Consider the following 14,216-nt stretch of genomic DNA (forward strand, 5'->3'; position numbering starts at 1 on the left):
CGAGAGGTCAGTCTCGCCTGTGTGGTGGTCACTGGTCGGTCGTCGTTCCGATACACAACGGCGCCACAAAGCGCGACGGTTTCTCTCCTCGCTTTGCTCCGCCGTGCGGTTTCCCTTTCGCTCTCGTTCTCCGCCACGCGAGGGAATTGACGCGCGAGCGTAAACGTGAAAAGCCACGAGCGGCAGTGCCTCTCTCTCTCTCACCCCGACAGTTTTCCCGCGGCTCGCGACGTTGCGTCCACCGTCGCGTCCTGGGCCACCTGCGCTTTAACGCCCAATCGAGGGGACCGACGTGGGAACGATAACCTAATTCGCGTCCGATTACGTGGACGTGCAGGTCGCTTAATTTTGCCCGTAGGACACACGCGCGCACACACACGGTGAGTAACTCGAGCGGCCCCCGCGCTGCCTCGTCCGCACATTCTTCTCTGCGAGCGCGACAATGCGTCCCGTCGTTGTCGCGATGGGCTCCTAGCTTTTTTTCTCCTTTTAACGCACTCGCGGTTCACCTTGTGTTGCGATGCTTAAAACATCGTGGCCGAGACACGCGCGAGTTCGCGCGTTAAATTGCGAAGGGAATATCCTATTTCGCGTGAATTTTGATGCAAGGAACTGGCATCGTTTGTCGCACGCATACGTGAATTATTCACGAGCATCGATTCGCCTGTTTATAATTGGAATTTTATCTGTCAGTCGCGAACGTTAATTTGTGTCTCGGATCAAAATTCGTGTATATAATTTTTGTATAAATATATATTCTGTTTATCAATTTGGTCGAATTTTATGGGAGACAAGGAGGTCAAAATTTGAAACACACACACACACACACACACACACACACTTTTAGCTTACATTTTATCGGATAATAAATTTAAATGACGCATAGTCAGATGATAACTGTTAACGAGCCAGATAATAAGTATGAGTCTAAAATATAAGAGAGTTAAACTTATTTAAATTCAATGTTGTTCCTTATGGAATTCTACAAAATCAATAATATATGTAAATTTTTTACTGTAATTTTTTTATAGTGTTGTTTTCTACGAATATTTTATGATATTTGCATACTTGAAATATTTTAAGATATTCCGAGTACGCAAATGTAGAAATTTCGTGAAAAATTTTACTTTAAAAAAATTTAAATAAAAAATATACATATATATTATTAGTGATTTTGCAGAACTGTATAAAGAAAAAAATTAAAGTTAAATGAGTTTAGCTCTCTTGTATTTTAAACTTATTTATTATTGTTGTCTGACTCATTAATAATTAATGTGTGTTGTATAATATATATATATATTTTTACGAATGTTACATATAAAGATTATTACAAAAAATTAATTTAAAAGAATGAGAAAAGTAATAAAAGAGTGTAAAGGAGACAACATTTTATGAAAGTATATTAATCAGAAGTAGAGTATAGATACAATAATTATAATTAAATATAGTAATTAAATATAATAATATAATTTTATAAAAATGCTAATATATTCCAAATATTAATTTATAACCAAATAATTATAATTTAAATTATAATAGTTTAATTAAATAAGTTAAATTTAAATGTTTTTTGCATAAATTTCTACAAACTTATTTATGCTACATATGTTTTTTTACCATCAAATTTTCCTTTTAATAAGTTGTGAAAATTGTATCCGTATGATATTTGGGGTATATTAGTACTCTTATAAATTATGTTCTTTGTCTATATTTAATTATATGATCTCTATATTATCTCTGTATTTAATTACCATCTCTATATAATCTATATATACTGATTAGTACTTTTAAAATATCATCTTCCTTACTCTTATTAATTTCATCAAACATTATTTTAAATTAATTTTTTGTAATAACCTTTATAATAATAACACATATCAATATGTGACTTTTATCGTCATTACCTTATTTCAAAACAAATAGTGGGAGCATTCACTTACTTATCTTGTGTTCGTATTATTCATAGTTTATTGTTTTGTTCTTATCCGATCACAGAACCGAGCGTATGCGTGTGATCGTATAGAAGCTCCGGGGAAATCACGACGCGGAACTGTTTCAGCGAAAGGAAATCCATCTGTAATGGGACTCCGTAATAAGGCTTACGTTTCGCCTCGCGCATTTTGTACTCGCTGTCAATTAAAAGCATATAACGATTTCATGGAAGCTTCTCTTAAAATCCGACTCCGCATCCGCTAATGGCTTGCATAGTTTTCCATTTCCGCTAGGAAATATTGAATAAAACACGGAAACGGAGATTGGAACAGTCCATTTCGCTTGGCGAAGATACGATATGCAAGAGAAAAAGGAATTATTCTTTTGCAACAGTGTTTCTATCAAGTCAAAATTATTCTCTGAAATAATTATACATATAATTATACTACGTAAATACAACAATTATACAATAATTATATTATGTAAATTAAATACAAATAATATAAGAAGGCTATACGGAATTTTGCCATGAACATTTTTCGATTTTATTTTGAAGTTTGTATTATTTATATATATAGTATATATTACTATTACGTATTATATGGAGAATTGTATCGCATTTCTAACTGTTGAAACATCTACTTTGGTTAATGCTTAATTGAGCCTGAAGTTAGAAATTTACGGACGAAACGGTGGAAGATCACTGGGACTCTAATTGTAAGTAGCTCATTAAGCCTGGTCTACAATTACGTAAGTGTTGTTGTAAGTAATTGTAGTTGTAAGAACCGACGAATTACAGTCGAATATTCTTCTTAAATTCGATTGTGATTGGTATATTCTTACAACTACAACTATTTGCAACTATGCTTACGCAATTGTAGACCGGTCTTTAGTCGCGATTATCGCGTCACGTCAATGTGGATCGTGCTTATTTAAGCGCGGTATAACGTAAATGCATTCGCACTTTTGAATAAGTCGCGTGACGGCTTTAAAATAAGATACACCGTAATATCCATCCGAGGTATTACGAGGCGCCGAGCATGCAACTCGGGATTCCAAGCTTTCTACGCGCGCGGCTCTGCTGGCAAATATGTATCGTGTCTCTGTTACTTAACATCCGCCCAACTTTCTATTCGCGCGCCACAGCACGTAAATGTGTGTGCTCGTTCGTTATTTACATTTAAATTTTATTGCGAGTCTCATTGCACGCCGCGATGTTTCATCTTGGCATCCTACAATTTCCCGTGCCAGCGAGGCCTGTTTGTATGCGTCACATAGATAGCTTCTTGATGTGATATATCTGGAATTCCCACTGGATTCGCAAATCAAAACATTGAGAATCTCTTGCAATTAATTATATTTGTAGATAATTATATTTTCCTCTTGTCAAAAAATGCGGAAACTCTTTTCTTTTTCAAACATGCTTAATTATGATTATTATCTTTGAGCAGAAAAATTTTTAAAAGCGTATAGTTTTTCGTTCGTTATGAAACAATGGTGCTTGGATTTTAAGATTCGTTAAGAAATTTAGATGCTGTAAAATTAAATAATAAAAACGATTTTAATTATTTTAATAATTAAAAGAACTATTAAAAGAACTATTTTAATTATTTTAATAATTAAATAATAAGAATTATTTTCTCGATTTATATAATATTTAAATATTAATAGATATTTAATATCACGAGTGTCACACGAAAAGAAAATTTGTTAATCATCGATAATAAATCTCTCTCGGCGACAGGATAATAATATATTTGCAACAATTCTAGCGTGCTTTAATTTTACGTGATGGTTATTTGTCATATCGTTGTGTTATTTGCATAAATGCCTGTATAAGATCAATGATAAAATACCGCGAAATATTATTTTTCTTGTTATAAATTAGTTTCCATTAGTTTCTTAATTATAAATCTACCGAGAAACTTGTTTGAACGCAACATTATATATGGCAAAAAAAAAAGAAATATATATTTTAATCGTGTACTGTGTAAAAGAAAATAACGAACGACTACGACATACTTGATAATCCCGCTCGGTTTTTTGTGAATGATGTCATAATGAATTTGCGTAGCTTCGCTTACGTGGCATTTTATCGGCAAACATAAAGACATTTAGCAAGAGACAAAAAGAAGTGAAGTACCTATGCTATTATTTAATATTATTGACGCACATGTGGAAATTTTTGAATTGTTTTTTTTTTTATTATTTATTATAATTACGAATCATGAAATTATAAAATTATTACTCACGTAAATATCAAGCTATACTATTAATTTTTATATTATTGCGTAAAATTTTAATTATTTAACGATGTATTTATTTAGTAATAAGTGGGGACATTGTTATTTGTGTTTATTTATGTTAATTGCAACAGTGAAGTATATAAGGTGTTTGTGAGAATATTACTTACGGAAAATTTAAAATTCTTTATTCTTATGACTTGAAAAAGTTAATTTAAATAGCTTTGGCTATGACATTGTTGTTAACTTAAACATTTTTTTTTTTTCAGGAAAAATGGAGAAGAACATAGGTTTTGGTGCCCAATCCTCAGCCCCTCTGCCAACGGCTCCGCCGTCTTACGAGGAAGCCATAGCTAATACGGGAGGAGCACCTACGCACCCTTCAGTCATTCCCACACCGTATCCCCAGGGAAATGCGCCGATACAAATGCCCATGCCATGTAAGTGATATCTTGATATACATATAAAGGATTTGATACTTTGTGATAAGTCGAAACACCGCGAAACTTATATTTTGTAAGACTTAAAGTAAAATACCTATCTGTAAATTTGTGAATAAGTTGCTTGTATATATTTTTTATTTATTTCTTTTATATAGAGATTGTTAATTTAAATTCTCTTTTTCTGATCAATGAAAAGCAATGTGTGTATATAAGGCTAGAGAGTAAAGCTTATATAATTTCAGACAATCAGCCGCCAAATCAAACGACGATGCCTACACCGTCAGTTTATCCGAGTTCGAATCAACCGACATCGCAACCGCGTTTCAATGCCGAGTTGAATTCCGCACCGCAAACGGAAGTGCGGGTCATTCAACAACATATAGTGTACTCCTTAGCGCCGAATGCAGTGAAAATGACATGTCCGACGTGTCGCGCCGATATCAAAACTACCACAATATCAGATCATCAGCCGAGTGCTCACATTTGTTGCATCATACTCTGCTTACTCGGGTAAGTGATGAAACTTGCTTCGCACGTATGCGTATATTTCGTACATTTGTAATGCGTGTTTACTGCAGGTATTACATATCGATCACATTCAATATAGTTTTTCGTTCTTCTGATTACATAAACCTGCGAAATTAAGGGTTCTTAAAAAACAAGTAGTAGAATAGTGACTTCCTACGTAATTTTGATCGCCGAATCCGCCAGCGAAAAATGTCGCATCACGTCAGGTTTTTGAGATAAATGTGGTAATATGGGCTAAAAACAGTGATTTTTGTAATTTTCGAAGCGTTGCTGTGGCTAATCAAACTATGTTTTTAATATTCTCTCAGCGGCATCATAAAGCGCCATATTTTACCTTTAAATAGCGACTTTGTTTATTCCTGTACGATTTTTTTCGCCAAGTGAAGGTTTTAAGATGGAAACTTCTCAACGATGAAGCTATGCACTGTCGAAGTAGTGGAAAATCGACAATTCCATGAATTATAAAGTACACTCAAACCGACGCTTCAATTTTGTCTTCAGTGGCTGGATGATTTCTTGATCTTCTTCCCTTCATTGGCTGAGTTAATCCTCATTCTTGTCTTCACTGGTTGAATAATCCCATAATATTGCTCAATCTTGCCTTTACTGAGTAGATAATCATCTTTGGCTCTTGCCTACTAGTAGTTGATGGCAACTCTCTTGCTTTGAAAAATTTGTTTTACCTCTCTGTCTTCATAATTGGGCGAAAAAAATCGTACAGGAATAAACAGAGTTGCTATTTAAACGTAAAAGATAGCGCTTTATGATGTCGCTGAGAGAATATTAAAAACATAATTTGGTCAGTCACAGTAACGTCTTGAAAATGGCAAAAGTTACTGTTTTTTGTCCATATTATTATATTTATATTAGAAACCTTATGTGATGGGTATTTTTCGCTGGCGGATTCACCAAAATTACGTAGGGGAAGTCAATATTCTGATATACTTGTTTCTTTCAGAACCCTTAATTTCACAGGTTTGTGTTATTGATATCCGATAGTGAGATGTTGTATTTAGAAATAGAAGTCTAAATTTATTTTTCAATATATATATATATTAGCTATTGAAATATAAATTATTGTTCTTGAATGAATTATTATAATTTGCACCGATGATTTTTTACAAGAACCAATTGTGCATATTGTTACGCGAGAAATATGCACTGGCAACGCGTAACGTTATGTGTTATGTAAATCAAATGCTCGCAAGCGGTAACTTTAGTTAATTAATTTTCTTACAAGCAGCTCTCATTGTAGATGCATTCGGTAATGGTTTTTTCCTGTTTCAGATGCTGCCTCTGCTCATGCCTGCCATACTGTATGAACGCTTTCATGAGCGTTCATCACTTCTGTCCAAACTGCAAAAATTACATTGGCACGTGGAAAGGTTGATTTTAAGATTACTCGCGCGCACACATAGGTTCCAGCCTCCCGCGTATCGAGATACTCTACAATTCTACAAGCAGAGCTGCTCGATACCCTTCGCTTATCACACATTAAGGACAGCAGAAAGGAGGGATTGTTGTTAACGTAAGTTACATATTATGTGCTTGAATCTTCCGACTCTTGATGCGTGTTGCGGTATGCAAATGATGATGATTCATCAAATTCAAGTCCTGAATCTAACATGTGTGAACTGTAGATATAAGACGAGTATGTGAATTCTGATCGTACGATGAATGAAAGTGACATTGATATCACATACTTTTATATAATATACTAGATTGTTAGTGTACGCGAGATACTTTGTAATATGTAATTGTAAAACAAGAAGTGATACAAAGTGATTGTCAGGAAGGAATTGCAGGTATATGTCGCAAAGGCAGATCATATTCTTATTCATTATTGCATGAAAAAAAATCGGATATTTCTTTTTTACTCTAAATGTTCTCTGAATAAATTTATAATAAAAAAAAATTATCTATTTTATGTATATCCATATGATTACTTTTTGTCATTCGAAAACATCATAAAATCACTATTTTCTCATTTAATCCTTTTTTCATAAATATTAGAATTTCACGCAATACTTAATAAAACACATATATATTTTTAGGATATATAAAATTAATATTTCTTAATATTTAGATAATAAGTTTGTGCGATTTTACTGCAAAATTTAAATAAAGAGTTTAACTTTATTTTGAACAATATCGTCTAACGATCTAGTATATTGTATAAAAGTCTTATTGCAACTCTCAGACTTTCAATGTAAAATAAGAATTATAGTATATGCGATTTTATCGTTGGATAGTTGGATACGAGAATTCCTTTAGACACTTTCGTTGCTTCACGTTGAATAGAAATAAATTCAAATAGACTTTCTTTCTATCGCAAGAATATTTTTTGAGTAATAATTTTACAAACGCTTAGGAAATTCAATTATATTTCAATTAATTTTTGTATAATGTTCACATAATTATAAGCGAAATTGAATGGAGAACAGGAAATAACGTGAACCATGAAAGCTGCCTTGTCTCGTGTCCAGAGTAACACTCTCGTGTATTTTTATTTTTGTAATACTAAATACGACTTCGCGAGGAATAGTGTTTAGGCAAAGAGTATATAATCTAATTTTCTCTCTACGAAACTTGATATGCGGAAGCACAAGCGTGTATATCTAAGCGTATGTACCTCCGCGAATCTGGCTGAATATATTATATAAGTGTATTATAAAAAAAAGAGCATATATTTTGCGTACAGTAAAAGAAGATTTGCAAACGTCTAGCATAATAAAAACATATATACATACATATACGTTATTTTTAATTTTTATTAAAATTTTATTTAAACAAATTATTTATATTTATGCGTACAATATTATCGAAATGAAACTGATAAGCACTAGGGCAGCAGAAGAGAAAAATTTTTTTTGCGGGAAGTCCGCGTCTTACGGCATTGTAATCCGACATGTACGCTCATTGTTTCAAGTTAGATCGAGAAGTATAATCTAATATTCTAATAGTTCTCGGTGCTGGACCGAACTTTCTTTGACTTATGTTATTTAAGTTTAATATTAGCTGGTGCTATACCATCATGTTGTATCAAACGATCCACGAGTTCTTCAACTTTTCCGTCTCACAATACCTTTTATGAATAGAATACTTCAAAAATCCTAGCAGTCTTCCATGCTTTAGTGAAAAATCAACTTTCAACCTCTACTAAAAGATTAATGTGCGATATTCAAATTTCATATTGATTATTGACAGGCTTCTTCTTTGAGAACTTTTTTATGTTCTCCTCTTCTCTCTATTTTCTTACTAATAAAATCTCCAGATTGCTTGTAAAATAAACGTTTATTAGTAAAATTTTTTTTGATTTATTCTTTTTTTTAATTTTTTTATCTTTTTCTCTATTTGCTTCATTCATCGATTATATTTACATTTAAGAATATTCTATGAAGCCGCAAGTTATATATATTTTAATAGTTGTTTTTTCATAGCTTAACATTGCTAGGCTAATAATATATCAATTTTTGATAACCCTTCCTGTCTAAACATTATGGAGATATAAGTCTATGATTTTATTATTTAAGTTGATTTTAATTATATATTTATATTAAGACTGTAGATACATTTATATTGTAGATGAATTTATAATGGCATAAAGTCTTATAAAAAATGTCAAAGATTGTGATGGATGCATCTGTCGATTACACGTTTCGTATTTTGAAATCCATGAGAAGTCAGATAAGTAAATAAGATTCATCTATGCATTGTTCTTATTTTATACGTGACGTAATTCTGCTTATCGACCCAGATAGCCAAACAAACAACATTCCACAATGAGTAATTTGATGAAGAGTTAAAAAAAAAATATATATATATACATATTTATGTAACAGTAGTATTTCTCAATCACTTGAATTTCTCATTTTATATCTTTTATGTTTTATTTTCATAAAGTTTCGTGGCTATAGGAAGAGAAATCTATTTTTTTAAGCAGTATTAAATTATAGTTAGCGTTGCAATTTAATATTATATAGGATAACATTAAGTTTCTCAAACATTAAGAGTTTTCTTATTACTTGCTAATTTTTTTAAAGATTATTTTTGAGCGATAGCTTATTTTATAAATACTATAAAGTGAGTAATGCTTTATTAATTGAGGAACACTGCTTTGTAGAAATTGATAAACTAAGAAATGGATATAGAACTTTTTATATATTTTTTCTATTATCTGTACATCAATGATTAATAAGTTTATACTTAGTTAAATGATTAATAGTTAACGTAACTACCGTAAGTAATCACAGATGAATTAATTTTATATTCGAGTACATCATGATTAGCCGATATGTTTATTTTTTTAAACTTAAGATTTTTATTTACCAAATAATGTCTCTGTTTTTATTTCACACAGTTTCAAAGAAACAGAATCCTATAATTTTAAGTATATATGAATTATGTATCAAATAACAGCGTTGGGAAACGATTTTATATGACAATTTTCGCAGTAGTATATTTTTAAGATGTATTTTATTATTACTGAATTACTTGATATATATTATAGATGATAATTTCCGTATGTTTTTTTTTCGTTACGATGGCAATGCATTTGTTAATGTCTTCTATGGTGCCAGAGTGTGAGAGCAGTAAATAGCACAGTATGTAATACAGCGAAAGTAAATAATTATTTACTAATAATTGTTATTAGTAAATAATAAGTATTTTGATATTCTTGTTTATTCAGCGTGTCTTATGCGAAGAAACTTTTTGCTTTGAAGAAAAATGCGTAATACTGAGAACTCACACAAGAAACGTTTAGTAACGTGAAAAGTAAAAAAAAAAATGAAGCCTTGCAGAGAAACACAAGATATGTAGATGAAATAATATAACGAAGCAATTTTTCATTCCCCTTAAGGAAGTAATTACTCTTAAATCTTTTACTGTAAATCCTGACTTGCATAATCAAGATTATCATCCTTTCTTTCTAAATTCTGTCCTCTTTTTGAGATTCACTTTCAATTAATACCCTTACATCTTAAGGCTAGTCTTGTGTGGATCGGAATGTCTCAGGGAGTCCGTGTTTCCAAATGAACCTGTCTTCTAACATCTTCGTGTAATATTATGATCTTTCTTAGCAAATACTTGTTCTTGTAAATTCTTTTTACCTACTTGTGAACTCCGTTATAATATTTCTGTAAAGCTCCAGATTTTTAAAATTTTTCCATTGCTGAACATTTCTTGCCAATGCAATTCTAATATAAATTTGGAAGTCGGATGTTTTGTACGAGTCACTATGTTCTGATTATTTAATTGGACACTTAAACAAATAATTCAAGTGGATAATTGAATAGTTATAACTAGGAGCATACGATTTCCGAAGATTTATATATTAAATTTTTATTAAATAATTAGCACACTAATTAAATCATGATTTTGACTTTGTCGAGTATTGTATGTGTGTTCTTTAGTATTAATCAGCGCGCGTAACATATTTCTACATTTGTTATCGTCTGAAATCTTTCAGGACAGTGAATGAATCCTAATAATTCCTTTATTTACCTCATCACCAAACAAATATATCACCTTAAATTCAGGCACTAAGATAAACTAGTCTCTGCGTGGAAATATATTTTGTCCTATCTACTTTCCGTTTGTTTCACAGATATTTACACAAGTATTGTATCATACATACTTTTGTATAATATATGAAATAATAAAGTATATATTCAGTTAATATATGAAATAATGAAACATATATTCGGTTAAGCGCGCGTTCGTATTTTCCCGGTTAAGGTAGGTATACACTATCGTGTCCACGTTTAATTATAAGAAAAAAAAAACTGAATTATAATTTTTGATTTTTTGAATTTTTATTTTTGCTTTTAATGCGTACATCGGTATATCGAACAAACTCGAGTATATATATATATATACGTGTTCTCGTAATGAAAAAAGTTCTGTTTATAATTTATCGAAAAACTATGCTACGTATATGAATCGATTGCTCGTCGGGAGGATATTAATTGGAGCATGAAACTTGTCCTATACATAGTCAGATTTTTGGTGTGTGCGCCGGATAAGATATATCACCGTTATACAATATATCGTCTGTGTAACCAACGTTACCAAAAGTCTTACAAATGATACCTATCGCGAAGTCTTCTGCCGTAACACTGTGAACATCAATAGACGTTATTATCAAAGAACGAGTCGCGCACTACTTGCGCGTACAATAATAGTAGATACAAATACAATTTTGTGTTTCGGGAATATTAATCGTGTTGTAATCGTCGCCCGCGAGGCAAGCTAGCGAATTGTCTGTTTTCGGAAATTTTTAAATCGTGCTTATATCATTTAGGCCAGCTCCTCAGAACCGAATAGACTGGCATCGTAACTACATTCCATATTATATATATATCGTCTTAAAATCGAAGACCGTAATTTATCTAGATACAATTTGTATGCTTGAGTACGAATCGGTAGTGTTATATTAAATGAAGACGATCGCGAACTGCGCTTCGCGTTTGGAGATATTACTTCGGTTCCACGGCCATGACCTATCCACAACGTTGCTTTATTCGGTAAAAGCCACACGTGAAAAATGTTTTAATCGTAATCGTGAGGCCGCTAACAAATCACGACCAATCACAATTTATACATTGCGATCTTACGGTTTTAGAAAACTCGACTGTGATTGATCAATATGCTTAGGACCTTGCGGTTACGATTTTAAAATTTTTGTGATGGCCCTGTAAGACAGTTCGCCGCTTCCCCTTTTTCATGCTGATAATACATGCGGAAACACATCGCGCGCGTGCCCTAACGAAACGCGTCTACGACCCGATGGTCTTCAGCAACTCTTGACCAGACGGAAGGAATTGCTGTTGAGCAACGGAAGAAATTTCCATGTCGATCGGTTTCGTGTCGTCATAAAGTGCCGGCGCTTCGCACAGGATGGTGAACGTCCCGGCGATCGAAGCTATCGTGAACATCCACAGGAAGAGGCGGTCAAGAACCATCGCGACGAAACCCCAATCTTGATCCTCCTGCGATGACATAACGGAGAACAGTGATCAATACACGGGATGATGTTTCTTTGTAAACAAATATACGGGAATATGTATCTGTTGAAGAGAGTAGTGATTTGAACGAATTTTTTTCCCCATTACCATAAAGTGGTTTTTTTTCAGTCACTAAAAAAAACATGTACACGCCAAATTTATCCGTAAACAATATTTTTATATTTTTAAAAATAAAAAGACATGAAATTAAATGCTCCCCTTTTAAAATATTAAATGTTTGGATGATTGCACTGTAAATTGCTTTTCGGATTTTGTATTATTTCTGAAAGTGCTTACTGCATTGAATTCGTCCGTACGTTGTATATGGTGCTGGATGAACATGACGTTATGCAAAGCTTTTTCCAGCTCAAAGGGATACTTCTTTTTTGGCGTCACGTCGCTCAGTGACTCGTCAAGACCGGACATGACCGTTGAAAGCCCATTGTATCCTAAACTGCCGACTAGGAATCGGTTGTGGGCAGTTGTCGTGTGTAAACCGTTGCAACCTGAAAAACGGCAATGACTACGTGTAATATCATTTCTTTAATTTCTAATTGGAGAAATATATGAACACGTTATTACATCTTGATATTTTTCTTATATATTGCGCGGATAATAAAATAATTAATTTCGTCAAAATGTAACAATAATGTGCTAGCCCAGCAAACACAGATTATAACTGCAATATTGCAGCCAGATTGAGAAAAAAAATTGTTGATTTAAAAAAATATTATTTCATTCAACTAAATGCGGCGGTCACGGGCTGTCAAGCAAACATTTGTTAATTCACAAAAATATGTTAATGATGTATCATGTTATTGATATATGTTTAATTCAAAAACATATACCTATAATTGAATCAAAGAAAAACTGTCAACAAAGCGCATTTAGTTATTTTAACAACTTTTTTTCTCAGTGCACATTGTAACATTCCAGCTATATTGCAGAGATATAATATTACAATGTTGCTGCAATATTGTAGTTGTAAGTTTGCGCTGGAGTAGTTGAGGATCTATTCCTAATTTACGAAGATACACCGATTTCGTACCGTCGATCCGTTGATGACGAGCAGAATCCGGCGAAGATATTATCGATGACGATTGTACCGCGGCCGCGACCGCGGCATTGAACTTGCTCTTCTTCCCCGATTTTCCTCTTCCGTGTATCTTGTGCGCGGCGAGATCGTTGAGAAGATCGTCGGGCACTCTCATCAGCAGTAGCTTCGGCAATCTCTTGATGAAGATCTTTCTCACCCATGGCGCCATTTTATGGGTGCTCGGTTTGCGGTAGTGCACGTTCAGGATGATGATCGTTATCACGACCGAGAATCCGACTAGGATCATCGTGAAGAGCAGATACTTGCCGAGCAACGGCAGCGCCAGCGACGTGGATGGTATAATCTCGGATATCAGTAAGAAGAACATGGTCTGCGAAAGCAAGATATTGATGCAGAGCGCGATCTTCTCCCCGGAGTCGGCCGGCAGATAGAAGGCCAGAACTGACAGGTAAGAGATGCTGACGCATGGCACTATGAGATTCACCGTGTAGAACAGCGTTTTTCGGCGCAGAGTTATGTTGAAGAAAATGTCGGGATACGGCTCGAGACAACATGGGGAGTACTTTTTGTGACGCTCCGCCGGAACACCCAGTATGTCCCATTCCACGCTCGGGTAATATTCTCGCAGGTCGATACCTACTTCGACCTTGTCGCCCATATTTTGATTAATGTGCTTCAAGTCGATCTGAAGAAGATATTTTTAAATGAGTGACGCATTAGAGATTTATTTTAGAATCGATACACTTTGTTTTCCAAAATACATAACATCAATGATTATCGCGTAATATTCAATAATGTCGTTTATGTACGGAAAGAACGATTTTGTTGGAAGATCTAAAAATTTTGCTAAAAACAGATTTGAAAATAATTTTTTGTTGAATCATCAAAATAATTTGTTGGAATGTTAAAACTGATAAGCATTGCTATAAAACGTTTTGATATTCTAGCAATCACTTTGACTTTCGCACAAAATTATTTTGATTTTTGAAGATCGGAAGAGCACACG

The 14,216-nt window shown here is 33.4% G+C and overlaps 2 protein-coding genes across 3 annotated transcripts in view; one reads left to right on the top strand and one right to left on the bottom strand.

The window, feature by feature from the left end:
- The first annotated feature begins 15 nt into the window (after window positions 1-15).
- Window positions 16-7,061, top strand: LOC105453101 (lipopolysaccharide-induced tumor necrosis factor-alpha factor homolog). Of its 2 annotated transcripts, none has more exons than XM_011694806.1 (4): window positions 16-380; window positions 4,445-4,615; window positions 4,861-5,128; window positions 6,434-7,061. In XM_011694806.1, exons 2-4 carry the CDS (start codon window positions 4,450-4,452, stop codon window positions 6,534-6,536), a joined length of 537 nt encoding a protein of 178 aa, XP_011693108.1. In that variant the 5' UTR covers window positions 16-380; window positions 4,445-4,449; the 3' UTR covers window positions 6,537-7,061. The 2 variants fall into 2 exon arrangements, with proteins under 2 accessions (XP_011693108.1, XP_011693109.1); XM_011694807.1 differs by lacking the exon at window positions 16-380 and adding an exon at window positions 1,518-2,649.
- Window positions 7,062-9,288: 2,227 nt separating this feature from the next.
- LOC105453102 (acetylcholine receptor subunit alpha-L1) overlaps window positions 9,289-14,216 on the bottom strand; it is a 7,338-nt gene continuing 2,410 nt past the window's right edge. The window contains exons 6-8 of the mRNA XM_011694808.1: window positions 13,202-13,895; window positions 12,451-12,659; window positions 9,289-12,138 (exon numbers count right to left, since the gene is read on the bottom strand). Coding sequence (XP_011693110.1) covers window positions 11,926-12,138; window positions 12,451-12,659; window positions 13,202-13,895 — 1,116 coding nt within the window. The 3' untranslated portion in view covers window positions 9,289-11,925. The remainder of the gene's footprint in view (window positions 12,139-12,450; window positions 12,660-13,201; window positions 13,896-14,216) is intronic.

Source organism: Wasmannia auropunctata, unplaced genomic scaffold (assembly GCF_000956235.1).
Source record: "Wasmannia auropunctata unplaced genomic scaffold, wasmannia.A_1.0 LD336004.1, whole genome shotgun sequence".
NCBI lineage: Eukaryota > Metazoa > Arthropoda > Insecta > Hymenoptera > Formicidae > Wasmannia > Wasmannia auropunctata.